This window comes from Diprion similis, chromosome 10, assembly GCF_021155765.1.
Source record: "Diprion similis isolate iyDipSimi1 chromosome 10, iyDipSimi1.1, whole genome shotgun sequence".
Classification (NCBI taxonomy): domain Eukaryota; kingdom Metazoa; phylum Arthropoda; class Insecta; order Hymenoptera; family Diprionidae; genus Diprion; species Diprion similis.
In genome coordinates this window covers 3,247,705-3,274,767 of record NC_060114.1, presented here as the reverse complement: position 1 = coordinate 3,274,767, position 27,063 = coordinate 3,247,705, and the positions used below count along the sequence as shown (strand labels likewise).

Sequence of the window (27,063 nt, the reverse complement as noted above, 5' to 3'; positions counted from 1 at the left end):
CCTGGTTCAAAATAAAAAGTCTTTGGGGAAGGGAGTGAAAAAAACTGACTTACGGAATCGTCAAAATAGTCAGAAGTAATTTTGCAGTGTTTGCAATTAACGTTATCTCAGACATCAGACTGCTAGTTATATTTTTGGATACTTTAAGCTCAGCAGAATCAGTCTGAAACATGTATTATTATAATAGTTTACATGTATCCATGGCAACAACAAATGGTAACATAACCTACAATACCATTCGCAAAACACTAACGCGATGTAACAGTCCTACCTTTACCGACCGAGCGAACTCATCCGTTTTCTTCCGATATTAAATAAACAAATGAACGGAATGGATTGAAATTTCCACGGTGCTTAGCTCTTTTGTAGCGGAATCGAGGAAGGTTACTCATATACAGAAAATCGTCAAAAAAATGTGTGGTCAGAGTTCCAACCAAGGAACATTCTAAACAAGGAACGCCCAGCTAATCATGAGACCATCATTTACTTACGAAATTATTGTAATTACTAGTTTTTGTCTAGCGGCCTCAATATTGCATGAAAACAGTCTCATGGTGGCTCATTTTAGTCGTCATTCTTTTTGCTCTGGCGAAAAGTTCCTCAAATATGCACTTTTTTGCCCCTAAAGTTCAGAAAATGTGGAAATAGCGACACGTGTCAAAAAACTACACATTTTTTTGATGATTTTTGACACATAATCAGCCGGCTGAAATTTCTTCTCAATACATTTGATGCACTTCAGTATCATTTTGGAACCTTCCGTAACAGAACGTCACGTAAAATATGCAAGTGTATCGCTTTTTGAAAAAGAATAGCCAAGAAAGCAAAAATGGAAGCCAAATCAAACCCGATCTCTGTTATTCCGAAACGTCTGTCGAATTACAATGAGTATAAGGTTATAATTTTGTCCGAGTGACCAAGTTTCAGTCATAGACTTATAGAGATAGACTGCGCAATCCGTGCACTAAGCTGAAGCCCTAATTAAAAAGAGAAGCAACAGCGGGAGTCTAACCTCTTTGTTGCACGGTCGAAAAAGTGGGGAGCAAGCGCAAGGCGGGTGAAGAAATAAGGCAAAGGGGAAGGTATACTTTATACAAGCTAGGTGTTTCACCCGCCAACTCACCGATTACAGTGAAAAGTCAGACTCCGGCTGATGCTTTCTCTTTCTAATTGCGGCTTCAATTCGGTGCATGGACCGCGCAGACTATCTCTATAAGTCTATGGTTTCAGTGCACGCGATATTAAACTTGGATGCTATTAAATATTGAATTTTCGTAACATTTTGAAAAATCTGAAAAAATTTCAGAAAATTCCACACAAAATTACAAAATAAAATTTACGACCTTGCAAAATATGAGATCTACATCAACTTATAAGTTATAAATTAGCCACTACCGTTATGACTCAATTTCCTTTTAGTTCCAAGTTTTTCGGGGCTCTCTGAGGAAATTGAAAAAAATTGTAGAACATTTTGAAAAAAAAGAATTAACTGATTATATAATGTAAGAATTGAAAAGTGTGATACATTTATTCAATATTGTCAAAAATTATCACAAGTGTTCGCAAAAAAAAAATTCAGTAAAATGTGTTTCAATTGGTTCATAGTAATCTCTACTTCTAGAGATACCTATAAGAAAGTTACCACAAAAGTGTAAATCATGACCGTCTGACGTTGCGTCAGACCGCATGGATTCCACAACTAAATCTGAATTTCCTTCAAATTGAACCAATATTAAACAAACTTTCTTATTAGAGGAGCGTTTTAACGGATGTTTTCGCGCTATCATCTTTAGCAGTTTTGTAACGGATTGTCACGTTCTCTTTAAAGATAACGAGAAGTTGAAAGCATTTCTGTGAGCCGGTTTCTCAGCGTATCACATTATTCGTCGAAACAATTTTAATTAATTAATTTTTAAATAATGAAATAATTACTTACAAATGAAACCAAGATCTACCGACCGAGTAAGCCTACTTTGAAAAATTATACCTATAATTTGTTACATAAGCTTCAGCGTCATCACTATCTTGTAGGTATTGTCTCTATCATTTCCTGGAGTTTGAGGAAAACACACTCAGGAAAGGAAAAATGTGGAAAATACTGTTTTCTAAGTTTGTCGGTAAATCTTGAATTTCCGAAATCCACTTGAACAAAAGTGATCACACACAAGCCAGTTTTCATAACTACGCAGCCTATAAAACATCCATAAGTTTTCAGAAATCGTTGCAAGAAATTGATTGATTTTTTACAATTATTTATAATTGTCGTCAAAATTTTTCAAATAAAAAATGCCAGCAGCCCAAAGTTGACCACATTAACTATATTTTCGCAAGAATATACATATAATTGTGTGTCAGAGATAAATTTGCTACGATTCACTAGAGAAATGTACATATCCTAATAAACAATGCGTTGTGAAACCAAAGAATCAAAAAACGTATATAAAATTTGCTTAAATCAGCGCCTAACATTTCTGAGATACAGTGAGACATTTTTTGTGCTACAGATATCACTAATGCTTAAAATTAATCTCAAAGTGTATAATTTGAAACATTCGCTATTTAAAGAATCGTTCGTCAAAAAGTCAATAGTTAGAAATAATCTGTGATATTTTCTTGAAATGATTTGTAATTTCCACGTAAGAATCCAAATCATCTCAGAATATTTGTGTTTGGGTTGTTATAAATCCAACCGATGTTTTACGAAAAAATGAGATTATACTCTCAAGAGGATATTCTACCTACTCCAAATAAGGCAAATCTTATTTTAAAATTCCTACTTTTTCTGACTAATAAAATCTCTATTAACTTTGGGAAACGATAGGACTTATGATTGTGCTCGTGTGTTAGCTAAGAAAAGTTTGTGGAATTGATGATAAAATAGACAAAAAAAGTCTGATAAAGCTGCAGTAGCGTATCATAACCTCAAACCGAGTGAAAACTAGCTGCAAATAGTTGAGTGCTTCCGTCAATTTTTCGAACTTTCCTTAGCTGACCCACAAGCACAATCTAACGCCCTATCATTTCTCAAAGTTTGAAGATATTTCATTGCATGGGAAAAGAAAGAAGTGTAAAATAAGATTTTCCGCATTTGACGGAAGTCCGACATCCCTTGAAATCGGTCACGTGACCCTACGCTCAAAACTTTCGACACACTCCGATGCACGTATTGGTTAGATACATACGTTAGCAACGAGATACGATAGCAACATTGCCTATCACGCAGGCGCAATTTATCGACTGAATCGCCGTTTTCTGTTCTCTCGGCAGCGCAATTCTCGGCTTTCCTCGCTTTAACTTTCCTATAACTCCTGTAACTTTCTTCCTCGCTTGTCCCGAGGTTATCTAGCTGCCGCGCTATCTTCATCTAATTCTCCCCTTCCTTATCGCAATCGTTCGGTTGCTCGGCAAACCGACGTTACACTGATTTATTCATCATAGTTGTAGGATCCCGCTTTCACACAAGTTTACTACTTAATTAGTTGGATATTTTGTAAGACTTATCAAAAATCAATGGCTGTACCGTCTGAATCAAAAGTTAAGAGAAATCAAAATGCCATTTAAAAAATCTCCAGCCATGCATATTATTTCTGCCAATGATACAGAACACGAATGAAACAATGCCTTTATTATTGCTAATTTTTAATCATCCAACCGAATTGTCAGCAGTTAGTCTCATTGTCAGAGCGAATCAAAATCCATTAATGCAAAAGAAGGTGGCTAATCGCGGCTGTAACCAGTCGTGATTAAAAATTACCCTATAAAGAGCAGTTGTTTTATCAGGTTGACCAATCGTCATAAGTTCAAATGACAGGTCACTGCGATGTATGTAACCTCAAAAATGTTGATCGTCCTGACAAAACAACTGCTTTTGTTCTAGAATGTTAGCGCATGCGCGTCAGATTACTCGATCATTAGCTATTCACTCTATATATGTAATAGAAATGAATCTAAGCAAATTGAGATAATACAAGCTCATATATATAAAAAAAAATTCAGAGGAAGTCTCGTGATTATAACGCACAGAATAATTGAACTCTGGTGTTTTTTCATTCGATTCCAATGTTTTCGGGTTGATTTTATTCCTCCTTGACATGTTTGAAAAATGCTTGGATTTTTTTTACTAACAGAGTAAACCTAAGTGGGCATCTTATAGTCAGTAAAAAAACGAGGCTCTAAAACATTGCAATCAGAATTTCAAAAAAGTCAGAATTTAACCATTTCGAACGTTCGAATTGTTCAATCTACTCACAAATTATTGATAATCTGATCTGATCAAGATAATCAATCTGATATAGTGAATAAACGCTCATTCTTAGATCTCCGTATATCTACTTAAATCTCGGATCGATTTACTAAGATCTGAATAACCCATATAGCATTAGAACATCGTGTTGATTAGATTTAAGTAGATTTCAATTGTTCTACGTAGATCTTATCAGATCTAACTTTAGACCGAACAGTACCTATTCGATTTTATTCTAAGTCCTGCTTAACCAAATGTACCATTTATAAGCTAAACATGCATTCCATTTCAAGGAGCGTCGCACGTAGCTGCAATAGGTAGAGATTCGTTGCCCCGCGGTAATGATTTTTTTTATTTTTCAAATTTATTTAAACTGTCAACACCCACGTATTTTAATAAAATTCATACATAATTTAACTATATAAAATTATATCTGAACGATTTTTACGATTCAATTACATATAAGGAAAATTTCATTAGATTCACGTAGATCTATTTAAAAATTTACATTCAACATGCGGGATCTACGCGTAGATATAAAATATTTTTTCCCGGGTCGTACTCACCTGCAGATATCTACTTTACCCATAACAGTTCCCTTTAAAGAACGTGTTTGCTAATCCATTACTTTCATGTCAAGCATACCGCGTTAAAAAATAATGAGCAAAAGTAAAATTCCATCAACTGAAAGGTTTTCTAAACAACGTGCTTCCCGAAACTCACGGAATGAAGACCAAAAATTCTCTTCTACACAACGATCGGCCATAGTATCATTTGAATGTGCAGGAATATAATTGAAATACTGAACACTGAAACGGATTAGTGAAACAGTACGTCGATATTTCCTTAATTGAAGATTGCTATAGTCAAACAACAGCATCAAATATAGAGACTTGATATCGCAAGGCCAAGTTTTATTTCTTATCTCTCTTCACATTTTACCGCAGTAACAAATCCATTTCATAAAAGCTTTCTGTCATAAGATAAGACAAGACTACCGCATACTTGGACTCCGCCCCATTCCATCACTAACATAAATCGGGTTTGGAGGAGTAGGTCTATACAGCTGGAAGGATAGTTCGTTCATCCCCTCACTCGGAACAACGAGTGATTACCCTGCACCTTTTCTGGACCAAAAATACATTTGCTCTCGAAGCGAACAAGTCGGAAACGACAATCCGATCAAATTTCAAAGGGGGTGGGTGTTGGGCCTCGGAGGGGGGGGAGGCGGGGGTAGAAAAAACACGTACATCTTACCATTCGTTCCATAGCACAGGCATGCCTTGGGAAGGATCGTGAATTTTTTTTTTCAGTAGTTTAGAGAAAAATAACTCGGTCGTTTATTTTCATTCCTCATTTAAAACGGAGTTAAAGCAAATTTCACAAGTTGCAAAAAGGTATGGTGTGATGACACACGTTGTTAAAGTATATCTATTGTATAAATTATCAAGCGGATTAATCAACAGGCCAACCTAGTTTCAGCAAAATCGGTTCGTCTGGAATCTTGCCTGCAAATAAATTATACACTGGCTTATGTGATTGAGAATTACGAAAAAAAATTCTTAAAATGTATTTCAGAAGGGGAAAGTTCTGTTTCAAATTTAAATAAATTGTCCTGAATAATATAGAAGTTACGAATTTGATAAAAGTTCGAACGTTCGCTAGTTTGAAACCGACTGTGGAAAAGGTTTTGACAAAGTTATTGGAAGATCATCCGAATTTCAGCAGTTTCGACGAAGCGGTTTATTTGGTATTGTACAAAAATGTATAAACCAACATACACATAATTGAGATTGGAAAACTTAAAATACTTGCAAATAATTTTGTAATGGTGATGAAATATGTCTACAACGCGCTGCCGGAATTTTTCTCACATCACGAACGATCGTTCCTAATGAAGAAAATTCTACTGTGTATGACCATAACTCTGGAATTATCACCAATCTACTGTAACACAAGTGGTGCAGACCGAGCACGCAGTTAACATAAAAATCCATACACTGTAAGAAACGGTGGCGTTAAAATAAACCAATGATAGCCGGAGTCGTGGATGAAGTAAAAAGAAGAAAATAAAAAAATTCTACGATTTATTGTTTTAGCCCTGAAGTGAGATATTTCAACAACTCAAAGCCCTCACGTACAGGTTGGCGTGGCTGGATATTAAGTATATTATTATCGGAACGGGAAATTTCGATATTTCATTTCTATTCAGAAAACTTTTTCTCAAGACATGGTCAAAAATAGTAAAAGAATGACAAAAAAGTGCAAAAATCATCATTTTTGATCTGGTACAGCACTGACAAAAATCTGTAATAATTCTTGGAGGAGAAATATAGCTGAAAAAATAGAATGAGAAAAAAAAAGTTTTTGTTACATCGATTAGATTTCGAAATATAACGATTTTCAACTATTATGGATATTTTTCCGCACCTGAAGAGTAGCCCTTCATACCGAAATTAGTTTATACGATAGATCTTTTGGTAATGAATACCCAAGATTTTTTTCGTATAGATCTGTGCATTGAGTCTTAAGATAAAAAATCAAATGCTCAAAATATCTTTTGTTTATCCCCCGGAAAATATGAGTCGCTGGACACATGTTCTTATGACTTAGTAAATATTTCTAAACAGATAGTTTGAAACTTGGCCCCTGTTAACCAGGGATACCCTTACAGTCTATAGAAGTTCACACCGCACTTTTATTATCGTGAGTGACGTTAAAAACATTTCATAAAACCATCTAAACATAATCAAGATGGATTTTGGATGCTTGTACATAATGGTTTCAAGGTTTCATATCTCTTCATGGCGTCAGAATGGTGTACATGATTTTTTATTCATCAGCCGCATCCTCCATTTCATTGTAAGCATCACTGCATTGTGTAATGGATTTACAATGGCTTCTATCCGCGTCCTCATCTAGTTTTCCGTGTACAGGACGAGATCCAGGATACAGCCATTCACTCAATTCCGAAGATATAGACCGTGGAAGTCGTAGGTAACATTTAACAAGGCGGGGCATTCAATTACCTAACCCTCTTTCTATCGCCCCTTTGCCTTCCGCCAGTTCCCAAACCCTCGTCGTGCAGCCGCGCTGTGCCATCCTCTTGCTCCCGGCTGAAAACCCCATTCCAGACCAGAAACTAAACTGAAGATGAGCCAAACTCACCCTCTACTCGGCTAACCGCTGAACGGCCGAATCCTACTCGTCCTACCGAAGGACTCGAGACTCTCCCGAACGTGTTCAAGTAACCTAACCTAACTTTTCAGCGTTCACTAAAGAAGATGCACCATTCGTCGCCACTGTACCATTTGTGGCAACTGTTGATAAAATTCTGTATTCTTTGACGTGATTTTTAGTCTCTTTAACTTTTCCATTCATCAATAAAATCCAACTTTGTGCAAGTATTGGACAAGAGTTTCCATACTTAATACACTTTATACTGTTCAAAAATCGGTACTCCGTAGAAAATCAAGCACTTTTGTTCGATTTCTGGTCGTAAGCTTCGATTACATGTAATGAATATAGCCGCAAGTGGTACTACCATTATACTACTATCACCTACGTCGTTTACTTTGGAATAGTTTATGGTATAGAGAACACGACTTGAATTTTTTCGTACACCAGCCACACGCATGAAAACAAAGTATATAACTCATCAAAGTATGAATGTAAAATTCATTCTTACACCTAAACCAACATGTATACAACTCTTTCACATTCAGAAATACGTAACAATTGGCAAAGTACCATAAAAATGTACTTCATCGCATGTCGTGGGACTGTTGAATAATGAAGTTTACTTGACAAGTTTACAATCCGATTTTATGTGGCTCTATTACATCGGTGAATATTTCATGACTTGAAACAAGGTGTTGGGAAATTGGTGGATGGTTCCATCCCCTCACTAGAGAAGAGCCTAACTCGAGATAACTTTTATGGTCATCCCCGCTGCGGCTGAGGTTGCTCATTACATTCATTTACATACCTATAGAGGCTAATATCTCAGCCCTCCGTGTGAAATATACCTGGCTGCGATGAGACTAGGCCCAAGTTAACTATGCCCACGATTTTTACGGCCCAATCTCCGTAAATTTACGTACAATTTGTTCGGCGTTTCGAAGGCGTTACCACAAATATTCCATTTTATTACTCACCTTTTATTACTCGCCTTTATTGCGTCCGGCGAGAACTATTCACACCCTGATCTAAGTCCGGCTAGCGATGAAATAAAACTCACCAAAAGACACTTCTTGGGTATATACAAGACTTTTTGACGCCATTTTTACCGCAAGGAAAACAATGCAAGATTGAAGAGGCAACCACATGACAAATAATAATGTAAAGAAAAGCCTAAACCTCTGCTTAGCTTTTAATTTTACTATGACTAAGTGTCCGTAGTTTTATACGGTTTTGTGCTACTAATTTTCATAGCTGTAAATAGTGGTTAATAATTAGTGACAGATAATTTATGAAAATAGGTTATAATTGTGTTGTCATGTGCTATTGCTGAATATACATAGATAAATGCATTTTTGCTTCAACTCTGAAATTATCTCAAGGGTCCAGAGGAACAACCGCTTTACTTGTTTTCAATGAAAAATGAACTAAAGCGGTTTTTCCCTTGGACCTTGTATCTACAAATGTATCATCTACGCCAAGATCTTGACCTGACATCATTAATTTATCAGGCCACTCTATCTGTGAAAAGCAAAATTCAATATTAAAGACCGATGTAATTCCAACCAGCGATCGTGTTATTTCTACTACATTTAATCGTAACCTAGAAAGTGTCGTGCTCAAATTGTAAAAGCGAGATTGTTAATATGTTGGGCAAATCAAACGGTAGGTCGTACAACATTTTTGTAGTAATTTCATAATGGAGTGAGGATGATACCGACATTAGAAAAACTGTTGCCATTTTCACGGCATCGTGTGATTCCAATTTTGGAGCATTCGCAGCAAATATACGTCAGTGTCGTTGTCATCACGATAGCGTGACTGTAATAGTTTCTGTAGTTGCTCGTGTACGGTTAAAATTTTACAACGCTGATGTTGTAACTTCAGTAATATCTTCCTCCTCGCACCTAGTGGTGAAAAAAGAGGCCAACGTTAAAGATTCTTCACCCAAGCGATGGGCTCATGCGCAGCTTTGAGCGTTTTACCTGGACACCGGATAAGGAGACCACGTTTAGGTACGCGTAGGCTGGACATCTTATGTGACAAATCGAGGTATTCATCAAGAGGTCCAGGACTATGTATGAACTCGACCGGTTAGTCATTCGTGAGCGATGGTCATAACTTATGCAGGCTCGCAGTGCACCCACTGACCATTCTTCATTGTGACCGTTTCCATGGTGGAGTGAACGAATGCAACTCGGGTTTCAAGCGCTCATATATGTGTGAGTGTTTGGTGGACTTGAAAGAAACCCAACAAGACCCGCAATGGTTTGCCCTCCGGATTTGGTATCTTTTCTTCTTTTTGTGTAGTCCAACGCCCTTTGATTTGATCCACCGCCTTGTTCCGACCGCAAGTATCAACAACTGCGGACTGCGATTATCACACTTGATTGAATTTATAACCAGACTCCTTCACCATTCAGCCGAGATCTTTTCGCTTTAGATTGTCTCCGGATCTGACGACTTGTGATTTCATTATCCGGTTGAACAGTGAGTTACTTTCTCTGTCTATGATAAAAAATGGTGTAAAATGATAGAGAGCATTGATGAAAAAACAATATAGGCGACGGAGGTTTCTGATCATTCTTCATATAAATTTTTGATTAAGCATTCAAGCTGCAGCACTACAGATGCTTGAATTGCGCTGGAAACAGAGTATAATTTTCTTCGGTCGATTTATAATTGAGGGGAACTTTTCAACGATCGCTCGGCTGATTGTGAGTGTGATGTACGTCATTGTCGCATTTTACAACGTCATTACAAGTGGATTCGCGTTATGATTTTGTGAGCTCTTACCACCTGCGGCTATTTTGCTGAGTAAAGTAGTGTTCAAAAAGAATCTTATTAGGTTCGCGTAGAATACCATTCATCTGGCCAACCAACCAGCTTTGACGAGATCAGTGGCACCTGCTTTTTATTCATTCAATGTTTTTGTGGTAAACGTTTAACCGTCTCTTGGGGTATCGATACTGTGATAAATTTTGTAAGGTCTTGCCTGGAGGGAATGGAAGCAGGAGAAAGTTTATCACTCGGGTATAAAGGAGCATGACGTTAGTGTGATTGACGTATGTATGATTGAACTGCACCGTACTTTTCCACAGTTTCATCACGACATTGAAAAAATAGTTGTTAGAAAAATTCAGTGTTTCACAACTTTCTAATGACTGTAAAGGTGTTCAGTTTTCAAAATATGAGTATGTTTTGGTATATTTAATGGTTTACTAAATTTCAGATAAACGTAAAATTGCTAAATAACGATGTTTCCCGAAAGTTCATCAATGAATTGACGTTACGAATTCCGAACTATAAAATACACTCCCAGTTTTTTTTTAAATTCAGTTATTCAGAGGTCATTTTTATTTCGCAAATAAAAGCTTTCACGACTCAAGAATACGTACTTCGCCCATAAGACCTTGTGTCGAAAATCCGAAACTGCACGCATCTTTTTTCTAATTAGGTCCATGACCCAGTCTGATATGTTGCATACGTAATATAATGTATCGATACACTTGTTGCAAAAAATATTGTTTGAATTATGCTTGATATACCGACAAACGTGATTTTTTCTGTCGCAATCAGCATCTCAGCTGACATGAACTATAACCTGCATTATAACTGTCTGTCCAGACAAGTTTTCTGATGCTAAGTCAGCCTCACGCCTCACATCACCTTGGACTGTACGATAACGTTTATTCTTTATGAGGGAATCGTTCGTCGTTCGCAGTTAACGCCAATCTCCGTGGTGCGTCCAGTTCGCCAAGTGCATCAAGGGGGAAAGCGTCGGAAAAACTGAATTGTCGGAGATTCTGCTTTTCGCACCTCTTTTACCTGAGTTCTGCGCTCTCGACGTTACGGGTGATGGACTGAATTATCGCACGACTCAACGGACTTTATGAAGTACGTGTTTTCGTTGAACGGTGACGTTACATCGTGAGGTTTGTCCCAGTATAGTGTAAGTTCAACAAAAGTTTGGAATTAGCGGTATTTGGATCAGAAAGCAAGTATAATAACCTTCCGATAGTGTCGATATTTCATGTCGTGAAGTCAGACCTCGCTGTTCCATGTAGTGATACCGAAACATCATTTCAAGAGCTTGGTATCACTAACTGCTCTACCCAGTTGCCATTTTCTTCGACTCACTTCGTAATTTTATGACGAGATACCAGCCGAATACGGATTCATAATTCATGCCAAAATCAACAGGGGGCGAGATCTCGATGCCAAATACCTGTGTTTAAAACTTGAAGTCAAACACGACGGTATTTTTTCTGCTTTTCGTGAAGCCTCTAAAAAGCACACTCCAACCAATGGAGCAGCCTCAAGATTCGCGTCGAACGTGAACTCTCCTACGTCTCTATCACTCCCTAGCCGAACCTAACCTAACTCAGATGGTCGTACTGACTTTGCCCTCAAGTCCCCCCAAATCGCTTATCCATCCTATCAATTCCAGTCGATAACGCTTGATTGAGGTTGATTGTATGACAGCGTCTCGGCATCCGGCCCAGTAGCATCCCTGAAAGTGTAAGCACGCTGCTCTTCGTCTTTGGTGGTGTAGCATCAATATCCACAAGCTGCCCGTCTCGGGAATTCCGATAACCTCAACCACGGACAGCATGAGTCACCTGGGTATAAAGTTCACGCTCCCTCCGAACGAGCAACTCGATCGCTCTCGTCAATTGATTGTTAGCAAATCTGTACAGTTTGTCTATTTGGTTTAGTCACAGCCGACTTTACGCACAAAGTGACGTAGTATCGAAAGTAAGTACGCTCGTGTAAACATCGGAATTGCTGTTCGTTAAGGCGTTTCGTTAAAAGTCACGTCCAATATTTTTAGCACGGTGTTGAGAATTTCAAATTACGACCATTAGCAGAATACCGACAATTTTTTTGAACAGTGAAAAAATTCTGAGTCAATTCTGTACAACTAGGCCAGACTATTATTGAATCTCTTGTTTCAAGCAGTAGCAATGGCATTACATCAATATTAATCTGAGATATAAAATACTGTGTCAAAATCCTATTGGACGAGACGCTTTCTCAAGTATAGATCTATTTCCTTTGAAACTAAACTCGCATGTGTGCAGTAAAACTTCGACGATTTTCATCTGCAGAAATGCAATATCTTTAAATTTTCAAGGTTCTTATCGGTCCAAGCAAAAATATATTTACGAAACTCTAATGCTGAAGATAATGAATACTTATATAATTCATGGTAAAATTTCAGGGTCAGGGGTCCACTACTATGACAAGTGTCGAAACAGGCGGATTTTCAGAATTCAAATTAATTTCGAAAAAACTACTTATACAATATTATTAATTTTTTGACATCGACTCGTGTATACGTTGAAAAGTATCTTTAAACTGCAATCGATGAATCAACTTAAACTCTGGAACAGATATTCGAAAGAATAGTGCTTTTCGGCTGACCAACGATTTTGTCGTTGTCACTTTTTGTTCAATAAATATTAATAATAGTACAACATATTTTTGAGTCGGAAACATCGAAAAAACTTCATCAATTTTTTCTCCTCACCAAACTGGAAAAAAACCAGCTTTGTCAACCGAAAGCCAATGCAATGTAGTTAATGAGCACGTTTTTTTTTTATGTCAGATCATCTATACAGAAGCGATGTCAACATCATGTACACCGATTGACTGTACACGAAACCATCGAGAGGCGCGAAGAGATATCTTTATCAAATTGTTTATCTTTACAGTAATAATTTTTCGACACAATTTTCAACGTGTAATTGAGTTGATATCATAAAAATTATAAATACTACAGCCGTAGTTTTTCCGAAAATAATTTCTGAGTATTACTTTGTTACGACGCTTATCACAGTAAGGTACCCTCTTCACCGAACCACGTGACCTGTTACCAGGTGTGCAAATTTACGCAATGCCTCACGCCACCAAACTCCGGATTTATGGTGCATATACAAATGATATATCGCTTCTGCGTCGAAATCGAGGTACTTTTCAAATTTTCAACCCACTACACAGGGTGTCCCAACCTCATGTGCACAAATTGGGAAGCCTTATAGAAGAGGTCGAACTAAGTGCTTTAAACTCAAGAACATGTGGTCTCCGAAGTCGCATTCGCGAGATACGATCGGTCAAAAAAGTCCCGCTAAGCGCCAGCATGCAGGCAACCGAGCACACATCAGACAGCGGTTAGAGATCTTGTTGATGCGCTCTTGACTATCGATGCGAAACATAATGCGTTCAAATTTACGAGTTTCAAAGAAAAAAACACTCGTGACATTGAATTTTGCCGGCGGTGTGTGTGGTTGGTTGCCTATATGCCGGCGTTGAGTGAGATTTTTTTGACTAGTCGTATCTCGCGACCGCGACTTCGAAGACCACACGTTTTCTGGATTAATTCACTCAGTTTGACCTCCTCTATAACCCCTATCAGTTTGTGCACTTGAGGCTGGACACCCTGTATTGAATCCGCAATTCTGAATTTTAGAAATGTGATCCCAGATTTGGATTCAGCGATCTCAAAAACCTCGAGTCACCCAAACACAATTATTAACAAGTTAACAGTACCAATTCGAAAAATATATTACCTGATAATAAAATTTAAATTAAAAGTAATTCATGCTAATGTTTATCGGATCGAGTAAATACAATTGCTACTCATGTATGGTTTGTTTTCTGACTAGCTTTAGGCACCTGCCAAAAACTACATATCAGTGAATATACATTTAAGATTCACGCCAACAGTCATCGACACCCTAATTCTAGAGCAAGTACATGTTTAGGGTGCAAACCCATTTCACAATTCTAATTCTAGAACGTACCGTCAAGTAGGGCAGCTTATTCTGAACTCTAGAGCTCGTGTAAATGTCATCATCAATCAGCGATGTATGAGCCATCAACCGTAGTAATCATTTCATGTATTTTCCAGTGAATCGTATAGTGTTTTCACACACAGTCGACTGAATTTCGACATACCGTGATGTTTTTAGGTAGCATGAGATGACAAGAAAAAAGCACTTTGGTTTGTGTTTCTCAACCGTTTCAAAACGATTGTGTTCGAAGGTTTTTCCCAAAATCATACTAAAAATATTGGCAATGAGTATTGTAGCACACATATATATATATCATATATTATTATTTATATTAATAAAGAAAAAACCTTACCTTTGAGTATCTTTTTCTAAGATTGTAGCCATTCTCGAAACTTTTCCCAGTTTACTGTCACGCCTTGTGATATGAAATGATGAGGCAAATTACTGTAAAAGTACCATTTCTCGACAGAATATTTCTGAAATTATACTTACGAACAGTCCCGCAAATACGTAGAAGGACCCGGACAATCCTACGCAACCTACCATCCGGCTAATCGTAACACTAATAGAGGCCGTGTCGTATCGACTTCCACCCGGGTCATGCGACCCTTGAGTATGCGATGTGCGGTGAATAGTAATTGCTGTTATCTGCAGTAGTCCCCTAGTAATTCTGGGTGTATTCCTGGCATTCACTCTGCTAATCGTTTAGTTTCATTTATTTGTTAAAACGTGATTCAAAAGGTCAAATGTTCAAACGATATCTGGAAATATCACTGACATATGCAAGTGCGAGTAATCTATAATTATCTGCTGGATGAAAAAATTCTATCCCAAGAAGTGATCTCGATCATTTTTAAGTAAGGAAGTTTCCACTATTCGTTTTTTCTGATTTTTCATGTTTGTATGATTGTTCTGAATTCTGGTAAGCCGGGTGGAGATTTTTCGCTGCCAAATATTGAGCAAATATTCGAATGCGTAGCAAATTTCTTTCCAATTTCACATTCAAATGCGTAAATCTGCTGTAAAATATTCTAGTTTTCTGTTAGTAAATTCGGCTTATGGCTGTTTTTTTTCTATGATCAAAAAAGAGTTGTGCCATAGTCCTACGTTTGAGGGTGGATTTTTCAGCAAGGTCTTTATGGCGAATAAAAAACGTTTTGAGCTGGTACGAGCATCGACAAACGAATAACAACACATGTATGTAAGTGTTCTTTTTTGCAAAAAATAAAAAATCTCCAAGGCGAAGGACATTTTAAAAAAATACTTTCTCGTACGCGTTCTGCATTATCGATACGTGTAACTGACATACCGACGTGATGTTCTATCTTTTAATATCCTATGCTTTAGACAGAGATGGCAAGGCCATGCTTATCGACTGAGATCACACCCGCTTCTTCACTTACTGACCGAACTGACCAATTTCTGGAATACCGAGCCGTTGTTGCTTCGACCACTCGAACCGCTGACCCGGCACGAAATATTGTCCAGAACTCGCTCTCTAATTATTGACACGAAGCCAACACCCGAAAGCTCGACTCACTACGAAGACAAGACTCCGAGAGTGCCGGTGGGGATTCATCCCTCTCTAATTATTCGAAGTAATTCAACGAGATCTCAACATTAACGACTGTTATACTAACCATAGTTAACTTTTTTCGTTGTTATTAATATTTATCTTATTATACTTGATAATATGATCAATAATTCGTGAATTTAGCAAAAAAATTTGTTTTAATATTTTAAAAAATTAATTAACTATCCTAATGAAGTCAAGAAATGTATCACAACATAATTGGGATTTATTTATTTTTCTTCCGACGAAAAAATACATCCATAATATAGAAAGAATTGAGAAAAAATGTGAAGGTAGAATTTTAGAATATAGATAAAAAAAATAAATAATGGAATTGAAACACGATTGGAATGTTTAAAAGATACTTAGTGTTAAAGTTTAGGGAATTTTATTACGAATCATTCCTGATACGAATAATACGAATACGGTTAACAATCCACGCCATTTTCAATCTCAGAGGCTTACGTACGGTTATAAGGATCAGTGCCCACTTCTCCCTTCCCTGTAAACTTGCACTGATCATCATTACCTTTTGCCCCTGTTTCATGGTCACCCCTCAATCGAATTTCTCTTTATTGAACAAATTTAAACACCTGCCCGATTTAAAAGTATTTATATACGTGCTAGCTGGAAAGAAAGTTACGTTTAACGTGGAAGAAATTTTAAAGGTCTCAGAGGTAATTCGTATATATCGATCCATGCTATAGGGTTGGTTATACTCGTTAACGTGACCCGGCTGAAACGCCTCACTTGACGGAGAAAAGAAAAAAAGCAAAGCATGAAAAGCACTTTTTATGATTTAATCAAAATTTGATGTATATCGAACCAAATTACCATCACGTGGCAACCTTGGTATTTCCGCGACGATGAATTTCTGCTGCGTCATTGCATCTGCATTACGTACCTACTACACAACTTTTCGCTAAAATAAAAAAGCAGCCGCTGAAATCAATGTATATTCGTTCTTAAAACGTTGACTGGATAGTTTAAGGATACATCAATCTGCAGAGTAGTCAGAGTATCAGTGTTGAAACTGATGAATTGAGAAACTGTGAATTAAGTTCTGATGTTTTTTGAAAGGTACTGTCCACTTCGTATGAGAAAAAAATTGAAAACTTTTTGGATCGGATTGAAACGATTCAGTAGTTAATGATCTAAGATGGTCACGTTATCTAACACCTACCAAATTCACTCCTACCAAATTGGTATTATTTTTACGATCTCAGTGATTCATAGCTCATCGCATTTTGTCTCTAAAAGAATGGTTCACAAATCGTTGGATCTGTGTCTTTCATATTAAATAAGATACGAGAATGGCAGGCAAATCAAAACTTTTGCAGCGACTTGCGAGATGAGAATTAATGGATCGATCCTGCATATAATTCGTCTTGTCGTCATAATACATTATTTGATTGATAAAATTAATACAAATACGAGTAGTTCTTCACGTAAAGTAACTTTTACAGAGTTTTATAATGATCAGGACTCCATTTTTACTTTCTAAACTTAAATCCGTGAAAATTCACTGATTCCCAGTTATAAGTACATCGGTGAAAAAAACTGGTGCATGATGATCCAGTGACTTTTCACTAATTTTCCACTCACTTCCGATGTATATGAACTAACTTTTTGGGAATTGTCAGTGAATTTTCACTGACATCGACATACCGTGTGCTTTTTCCATACATCAAAGCAGTGCAAGCATGCTTCTGGTAACGGTCATAATATTTTTTTGGGAGTATAATCTAATTAGACACGTAGTGTAGGCGATAACGTCTCCCCTGACCGCACAGAACTGTTTTTATACGTTTTTGTCCTTTATACGTTCTATTTGTCACGTTGGGCCCCTGACCCAAATAAAATATCACCGATACCTGCTCCCCAATTCGATCAGCTGATACGAGTGAGGATTTATATTATAGGCATTCGGTGCGATAACGTTTCTCCGCAAACCCTGCAGTTCATTTAAAATTATCTCTTTTAGGGTTCCAAACCTCAAAAGGAATGAACGGAATCCTTACAGGATCACTTTGTTGTCCGTCTGTCTGTTTGTCCATCTGTAAAAACCCTTTTTCTCAGGAACGGGTTGAGGTATCAAGTTGAAATGGATATCAGATATTAAGGTCTACGGTCCCTTGAAGGTGTAAGAAATTCAAGCCTCTAACAATAAGTCAACGCAGTCAAAAAATACCGCCATTTAATGTCGCATATTTTGATATTCGCAAACTCATTCGTCAAAACCTATAGGATACTTCTCGTTGACCTAGAATCATGAAATTTTGTCAAATGCAAGGATTCATAGTAAAAGTGAAGGAAAAAGTACGAAAATAGTTAATTTGTAATTATTTGATGTAAACAAAATAATCAAGTTTGCATGGAATCCTCAAGGCGCGAGTTCTACTCACACTTGTTCGGTTCTTTCCAACTGTTTTATTACATTGTTCATTGTTCCGCGCACTTGATTCACATACAGATATTCTATATCCTTGTAATATTTATGCCAATTAATTAATATTCATCAATTTAATTATTTATTTCGAATTATCTACCATTTTTGCCCAGCAAAATGGAAACTATTTATTTTTTTTGGGCCTTCGCATGTATATGAACTGAAGCTGTCAAAAATCTTTTTTCTTTGCGATTTCTGAACATTACTTAAAAATGGACTTCACATTCCAAAATATCGGACCTTTTTATACAGCAAATACATCAGGTCATATCTTCTTCCGAAGACAAAAAATGCTGAAAATTCGAAGACAAAGGTTCGATTCAAAAACATGATAAGATCTATCATCGTGCTTCTCGTAATTTCGTAAACGATAAGGCTCAAAGTTTTACAAATTCTATTTCTTGAAAACATGCTTATATGCGTTATGTTACATGAGATACATGTTCAATCAGATTTGATCCTACAACTGACGAAGTAATAAGGTTTATTCTTATTGGTCGTTGGACACTGTATTATTTCTGTTCGATCGCTTTTTGCCAAGAATCTATCATCGGTATTACACGATACCCGGTGTCTCAGGAATGTCAAACAGGATTTGAACAGTAAATGGTTAAGATGTATGGTGCAACTTGGCAAGGCTATTAGCTCAAAGCTCTACTGACAAAAGTAAAGAATGGCAAACAATATGTTGCATTCTTCGGACTGAACATAAGACGTGTGTCATAATTGCCTATAAATTGTACAATTTTGGGAAAGTTTATTCTCAGCACGAGGTTGAACTAAAGTTGATGTAACAAAGTACTAAACATAGACACACGATTTTTTAACTTCAGAATGACTTTCAAGAAGTCAGGTTTTCACAATATGAGGATATTTTCATTTGAATATATTTTACTGGATTTCTATTAATCCTTAAATCGTTCCAAAGAACTATTTTTTCTGAAAAATAATAAACATCATTGCACTAACGTTACGATATTCAATTTAATTATGTAGCTGAGTTTATAAATGCTTCGAGACCATCGCTTTCCTTAAAAAAAATTTATATATAATATGTAAAGAAATAAACACCATTTTGCACGATTGAAAACCGATTAATTTCCAAAAGAACCGCAAGATCAAATTCAAATTACCCGAGACACGGCATTTTTTCATGCCTATCATATGATTGTAAAATCCTGTAAGTTTCAATTTTTTTCATCTAGCCATTTCCGAGATCATCGCGAAAGTTTATCAGACACACAGACCTAAATAAAATAAGAAAGTTCTGATATAAAATTACTTTTAGGAAGTCTTTGACGAATCGATCACAATTCGTAAGGATAATTGAAGGCCGGAATTGTACGCTAGAAGTCAAGTTAGTCCTCCCTCAAGGTTCAATAGTAGGTTCAATTTTATTTACAATTTATTCTAAAGATGTATTCTCTATACTACCAGTAGAAAAAATCACATTCTCTAAAGATTTGTGGAAATAAGTAATAGAATATGGAAACAGTAAGTTGAATATCTTATAAAGTTGATTACATAGCCATAAATTATCAGTTAATCTGCATAAAACGGTCTACTTGACTTTTGTTAACTATTTTGATTGTATGCCCTTCATACTACAATCAAAGTCAACAATTTCTCACCAAGCCAGTATCTGAAGTAAAATACTTTCGCTTAATAATCGATCAGAATGTAAAGCAGATGCACATTTCTATTGCAATTAGTAAGCGTCGTAAAAACTTACTCAAACATAAGAGATCCCAGAAACTTTAGTCAAGCTTATGAATTGAATCCTCTACTCATGCATTTGGCAAGCAGAAACTGGCACCTAAGTGACACCTTTACGTCTAGCCTCATATTAATTTATTACTAATTATTATTATTGATACAAATCAAAATTAACATTTTTGCCTATACTTTGATTTTTTATTTTTCATCTTTTATGTATTTCCGTATCTTATTGCTATTACGTCATGCCTGTACACAGAGTTATACTCCACGTTGGAGGGGGGGGGGGGGGGGGGGGGGGGGGATCTCATGTTTTCTACGTAATTACTAGATACGTGATTTCGTCTCTATTGTATACCTGATATATGATAGGAATCGAATGGAAGTTGTTCTGCATCTGTGTGTTTCAAATACTTGAAATTCATCGGAAAGTATTCACGAGTCACCACTCTGCGTAGTTCCGTGAGATTTGAAAATTTGAAAGTGCTTTTGATCTATTTTTTATACGTTAGGGGCCATTCATTAATTACGTAAGAGTCCCCAGAGGCGGGGGGGGGGGGGGGGGGGGGTGTAAGAAAATCTATACATACCCTTATCTTGGGGGGAGGAGGGTGAAACCCGTTCTTACGTAATATTTTACAAGTCAAAATTTATTATTAAAAATCTATTTCTATTTCGGATGTTGAATGATTTTTTTCAAGTCATCTCGTTTCGTTTTCGAGTTTTATTCGTTTGAAGTCTTCAGACAAGTATTTGGCGACAATTCATAACTTGAGCACGTATGGGTAAAAAAAATTTCAAAATAATGATGAACACTGTTTATGATAGATAGAATGAAGTGAAAACAAATTTAAGCTCGCGATAAATCTTAACTTAAAGTAATCTTTCTTAATCCGAGGAGACCAGCTACGAACTCATCTTCGTTTTTTTGAGAAAGAACCCTTCAAAGTTACTTAGATCCCTCGAGTGGTTGAAAAGAAATATAACATCGTTCTTCCGGGGCAAATCGAACCCCGACATCGGATTACTGACCCCGGGACAATAGCCACTCGGCGGTCCAGCAATGAGCCTACACCGACGCTTGGGATGTAAGGTGCCCACAAAATTTTAAGGGGTTTTCTTCAAAAAATACGGATGATTTGTCAGCTTGCCTTTGGGGAATTCAAAGGATCCTATGTGAATTATCAGTTGACAAACCCCCAACCAATGGGGCCTATCAGAAAACTCTGATGAGTTTTGCCCGTATCTCCTCCTCAGCTGTCGATGTACCAATTTCACGAGTTAGGATTTGTAGTGTAACGTAAAGTGAAGGTCAACTTTAGGAGAAAAAAACTTTTGTGTAAGATTCTACTTAATTGGGTATTAAAAATACTTCGTTTTGTTCTTAGTAGTGTAGTCAGAGTTATAGGACCACGACCACATATGGTTTCTTCATTTTCCAAATCCACTTTTTTTCCTCGAATTTTTGTGTTTTTAAACGATAACTTGATGTATAAAGTACGATGTCCACGATATTTGATAAATGGGTCAACCGATCTACTTCCAATTCAGAGATACCATTATTGGTAAGTTTATCTTCTTTGTCACGAGCACTTTTTTGTTGGGAATCAAATATTCGTGTCAACTCGATAGAAATTTCGTAAATTTTAGACGTAAAATCAAATTGCAGGTTCAAACCGTCGCACGTTTGGGCGAAACAAACTTGAATTGTAATAAATGGGATCAACTCTCCAAAAATGCTGTCTCCAACTTTAAAGAAAATTGATTTGAACTATTTTTCGGACATCGCGAGGATTGCAGAACATGTCACCGAGCGAAGTGGTGATCACTATTATCAATAGCAATGCTTTCTATTATTTAATTTCAATAAAACAATTTCAAATAAAACTCAGCCGATATTCTTTTGAACAAAATAAACCCTAATAGAATCGATTAGCTGTGAGATATAGATGCCGAAAATTCGCCCACCTTTTGAACTGTTTATACCCACTTGCCTTGTTTGCCTTGAGTAATCGAGCCATCATTGAATATACCATATAGAATCCGATAAAAAAATTTGTATACTTTTCGTTGCAGGAGCAAAAGAAGTTCATATGGAATGGCAGCCGGCTGGTGGGTGTTACGGGTCCAGTTCGTGGCGGTGATGGTGGCTGTTATGACGGGCGTTAGTGGCCTTTGTCCGTCACGGTGTAAGTGCGACGACGAGTTTTTGCGCGTATCTTGCATCTCGGCTGGCCTCGACGTCGTTCCTATTCAACTGAACCCGGAAATCCGGCACATCAACCTGGCCGGCAATAGAGTGACCAGTCTTCATCTGAGCTTTGCGTTCTACGGCAGTCTCGAGACCCTCGATCTCAGCTCTAACCTCGTCCGCACTCTGGGCTCTGATAATTTTAATCTACAGCAGAACTTGCTCTCCCTAAACGTTAGCTTCAACTCCGTCCAGACGATTTCCAAGAACGCGTTTCACGGCCTCAATGCCCTCAGGGTACTTGACCTGAGTGGGAACAACATAACGGAAATCGACGAACAAGCACTCAGATTCACCAGCGAATTGGAATCGTTGAATCTTAGCAGAAACTCCCTCACAAGTCTTCCAGATGGCCTCCTGAAGAACCTCCACAAAATTCGCACCCTGGTGCTGAACAAAAACCCTCTCCTCGAGGCTCCCGCCAACAACCTGGTCCTCGCACCAAGCTTAGAAAACCTCGACCTCGCCGACAACCTCATACAAGAACTCCACAGGGACTCTCTGTCTTCTCTTCCGTCCCTGATCAGCCTGGACCTTGCGAACAACGTGATAAGAAGCATTAGCGAGGATGCGTTCGACCGTCTCCCGGGGCTTTTGCGTCTTGATTTATCCGGGAATAACTTGACCTCGGTACCAACTGCTCCTCTTTCCAAACTGACTATGCTGTCGAAGCTGATACTCAGTCGAAATCCTCTCGGATCCCTCCAGGAGGTCGCCTTCCAGAATCTGTTCGAGCTTCGTAACCTTGAACTCGAGAAGTGCTTAATAGCTAGGATTCACGCCAGGGCGTTCGCGGACAACATTAATCTCGAGCAGATATCGTTGGACGGAAACACCGAGCTGAAAGAACTTCCAGAACGTATTTTATACGGAGCGAGGTACCTGAAGTCCGTCTCGTTACGGAGGTGCAGTTTGGCGACACTCCAACCGACCCAATTTCCCGTCGACACTCTCGCCTCCTTCCAGGCCGGGGGTAACCCACTTTTGTGCAACTGTTCCATCCAGTGGCTTTGGAACGTGATCCGGTCCGAGGAGCACCGGAACGAGTCACGACTGAAGGTAGACTCCTTGGACATAGTGTGTGCCGACGAGGAGTTCAAGGGCAAGACGCTCATTTCACTGCCCGAAAGCTCGCTTAGGTGTCACCTGAGTCCCCTTTACCTATCGCTCTTTGCCAGCGGGTGCCTGATCACGACGGCGGCGATACTAGCCTTGATAGTCTACGTGACCAAGGCGAAAAGGAAGAAGCAGCCAGCGTACACCGCCCCTAGGCCTGAACTCCTTGTCTACGTCGGCCAGAGCAGTGAGCTGGATAAGAACACTGAGTCGTACAGCAGACGACTGATAGCTCAACTTGAGGAAGTGGGCTACAACTCGCCGGGGAAGACGCATTGGGATGCGCAACTGGCGCGACCGTCACGGGACGCAAAAGACTTCAACCTCTACGAGACCCCACAGTACGCAAGACCCAGTGTCCACGAGACGTCCACAGGGGTGTTGGTCCGGCCTCAGAGGTCCACCGCCATCTTGGACCCCTACGCAAGGCAGGACGAAGCCTACGCGGTGGCGGACGTTACCTCACTGCAAGAGGAAGCTCCGGAAGTACTCTCTCTCTACCATATGCAGAGCTCTACCAACAGGTCGAACTTTCCTCCTGTCGTTGACTATGACGCGCCCTTCCACTACCAGAAGCAAAAGCCACACATTGTTTTTGTCTGATCGTTGGATAGCGAATGATCAGTTCAAAGGAAGAGGGGTCGCCGAATAAACCCAGCTGATGAAATGGAAGGGTTCATCGGACAAAGAACCGAATTTACTTTCGGAGTGTAACAATGTCTCCGTGACTTTAACAGCAACTGTTCGTTGATGAAAGAGACTTCCTGACACACCGGTCTTCATAAGAGCGAGCCATTAGGATAGTGTACAGTTGAACCTCGCTAACGTTGCGCATGACCCATACTAGGCTCTGGCGGATTCCCCCACTTTTTCACATCTGGACTCACGCTCACGTGTGTGTGTGTGTGTGCGGATATTGACGCCTTGAATGAAAGTTGAAAACAAATTGTCGTAAACACCTTTTCCTCTCAGCTCGAGAGTCAGCACTTGCAGTACTACAAGAGGGTTGTTCAGTTGGGTAGGAGAAGTTGACGTTAGCGGGGTCACGCTGTACCATGAAGTTGGACTCCACTTGCAATATTAAGCTTCGAATGAATATAAGTCAAATTTAAAATAACTGTGGTGTAGCAGCTCCTCTCATTCGCTCACATAAAATCTGCATAATTTATTATAAATTTGCTCAGCTCTCAGAATTCAAATATTTTGTGAATGTAGGTAATAATGAAGATAAGGTTAATAAGATCAAGCTTAATTATAAATATTAGTAATATGTAGCTCAAGAGACCGTCGCGTACGACAAGATGGGATTTTTAATGAAAATATTCCTCAGCCTTCTGCACTGGTCCAGAAGACACTTGCTTGAAAAATTATAAGTTCTCAAAGTCGCACTAATTTCAGACACATCATCGTGGTATCAGGTACTGGTGTTACGTGACGACCAACACAAATGTACAAATTATATTATCAAATGTACAATCGGAGTAGTCATTTCACAAGATGGACGATGGACTAGGGTGAATATCACAGCTCTGCTGAGTTCTGCTCAGCTCATTTAGATTAGTTTTGCGAGATATCACAGTCAAATTGATGTGAAAGTTCCAAAAAATTTTCACATGATTTTTATGCCCTTAGTCGAAATCAGTCTATTCCGGAAACGATCCTGTTCATAATCTCTCTGTTCTCAAATTTTCAGAAACAAAAGTGAAACGTCTGCTTTAGTTATTGCTAAACCAATGAAGCACAATTGTACGTATTCTTATTTTTTTATTATTTATTTTGAATGGTTTCAATCGAGTTCTAAATTCATTGTGTTCTATGAAGCCAAAATTCTGATGACATCACTGAAAACTTATGTTTTATAGTTCGCGATAAATTTCTACGCTTTCAACGTTTGAAAGTATAGTCAGAAATTATTAAAGTCTCAAGTTGTAGTGTCGTTGAAATGGGAAATAAGTCGATTTGTATATCTCTTGATTGATCGAAACAGTGAGATAATTATTTTCAGCAGATAATGAAGACCGAATCCATTACGAATCGGGCAGGCAAACCCAAAATGTATTATTCAAAAATTTGCTATCTAACGAAACTGGAATAGTTGTTTTCTGAAGTAAACAAAAAGATATGTATTTTCTTGTTTGACTGGTCAAACAATTCCCCACAAAATTATGGCTCTTCGAATATTTACGCGCCTGCCACGGATGTTCTAATAAAACGAACAAATTTTTTATTCAACACGCTATATCTTCGGAATGAATCAAAATAATAGCAACTTTTTGGTCTTATTTTGTAAAGTTTTCAACATTCTTTCACAGCCCATAAAGAACTTGGAAGTTTGTGAAAAAATTAGCGTCCCTTTATCAAAAATTTGAAAAAAAATTATTTTCTTAAATCCATTTTTTTCTTCGTGTCCCTTATATATCCACTAAATTTTATTGATGCTACGAAACACCTTCCTACGATAAACCAAATTCCTGCGTTCTAATGAAATACCTCAATTCCTAGTAATGTTTTTATATTATTACAGATCACTTTGAGTTTTTGATATAGGAAAAATTTTACTAGAAACTTGTTCCAGCTATAGCTCGACTGCTGAAGTAATAGATATAACTGGAACAAGTTTCTAATATAATGTTTTCTGTATTAAAAACTCACAATCATCTTAATATGAGAATAATATGAAAACATTAAGAATAGTACCTACAGAAATTAGACAATTTCATTGGAACCCAGAAATTTGGCTTATTCATACGGAGGAGTGTCGTAGCTTCCATGGAACTTATAGGATATATGAGACGTGAATATATTGCGTGAAATATGGAAGAAAAAAAAATGGACTTTTGAGAAGATACTTTTTCAAATTTTCGACAAAAGGGCGCTATATTGGTAATTTTCGAAAATCTTCCAGTTTTAGTATAGTAATTCGTTCTTTAATTTTAATTTATTAAGCCAAACAAGAAAATACGAGTCTCTTTTTATCTCAGAAACCATCATCTTCCAGTTTCGGACAATTCTGCAGCATTACGTTTTCCAGGCTGCCCGTACTGAAAAAGATTCGGTCAATATATTAACCAGCACCACATTAAACTTCAATTTAGTTTCAGTAATCCAACATGCAACAGACAAGTGAAACTCTAATGATCTCCGAATTAAGATAATCAAGAGGACTGTTATTGTTGTATCTTAGGAATACGTTTCATTAGAAAGCAGCTGCTTTCAATTGCTAATTATGAGAGTTCAAAATTGCATCACAGATGCGAATAACGAAACGGGTAAAGCATTTGCCCAAATAATTTTACGAAGCTACTTTTTACCGAACATCAATATCATGCCACGATATCATGACTAGAAGTTTGACATGCGTAACAACGAAAACTGATATGCGCTGCTAGATTGATTAAATTCCCAAAACTTCCCTATAATTATACATAAGTTACAGAAGTATGGGAAATTGATATTACTCGTTTGCGATTCATTCGTGCTTAGGCAGGATTGTCAATAGTCATGGAAAGTACTTACAACCTACTAAGTGTTAATAATTAGGGTTACGATGGTGCCAATTTCGATTATAATATACATATAATATTATTATATAGGAAAAGTCTAAAGATACGTGAAGATTATTACGCGTTCTTTCAGCGTTCCAGAACACTACAGTAATTCATATAATAAGATTAACCCGTTTTCGAACATACTTACAGACGTATTTTTCCGAATCATCCGAATCTGATCTCCAATGTA

At 37.7% G+C, this 27,063-nt stretch overlaps 1 protein-coding gene and 1 long non-coding RNA gene across 4 annotated transcripts; one reads left to right on the top strand and one right to left on the bottom strand.

Annotated features, from left to right (window-relative positions):
- Positions 1–3,768: 3,768 nt before the first annotated feature.
- LOC124411235 lies at positions 3,769–26,700 on the bottom strand. Its single transcript, XR_006929658.1, has 3 exons — positions 26,690–26,700; positions 18,528–18,535; positions 3,769–3,947 (listed from the first exon to the last, which is right to left on the bottom strand). It is a non-coding gene; the product is annotated as an uncharacterized LOC124411235 (long non-coding RNA).
- On the top strand, positions 11,184–25,057 carry LOC124411234 (leucine-rich repeat-containing G-protein coupled receptor 4-like). 3 transcript variants are annotated; one of them, XM_046890235.1, is made up of 3 exons: positions 11,184–11,241; positions 11,323–11,375; positions 22,035–25,057. In XM_046890235.1, the coding sequence occupies exon 3, from the start codon at positions 22,057–22,059 to the stop codon at positions 23,926–23,928; it is 1,872 nt and encodes a 623-aa protein (XP_046746191.1). In that variant the 5' UTR covers positions 11,184–11,241; positions 11,323–11,375; positions 22,035–22,056; the 3' UTR covers positions 23,929–25,057. The 3 variants fall into 3 exon arrangements, 2 of the variants coding, with proteins under 2 accessions (XP_046746191.1, XP_046746190.1); XM_046890234.1 differs by lacking the exon at positions 11,323–11,375 and having other exon boundaries at positions 11,191–11,320; XR_006929657.1 differs by lacking the exons at positions 11,184–11,241; positions 22,035–25,057 and adding an exon at positions 15,568–15,753 and having other exon boundaries at positions 11,266–11,375.
- Positions 26,701–27,063: the final 363 nt, after the last annotated feature.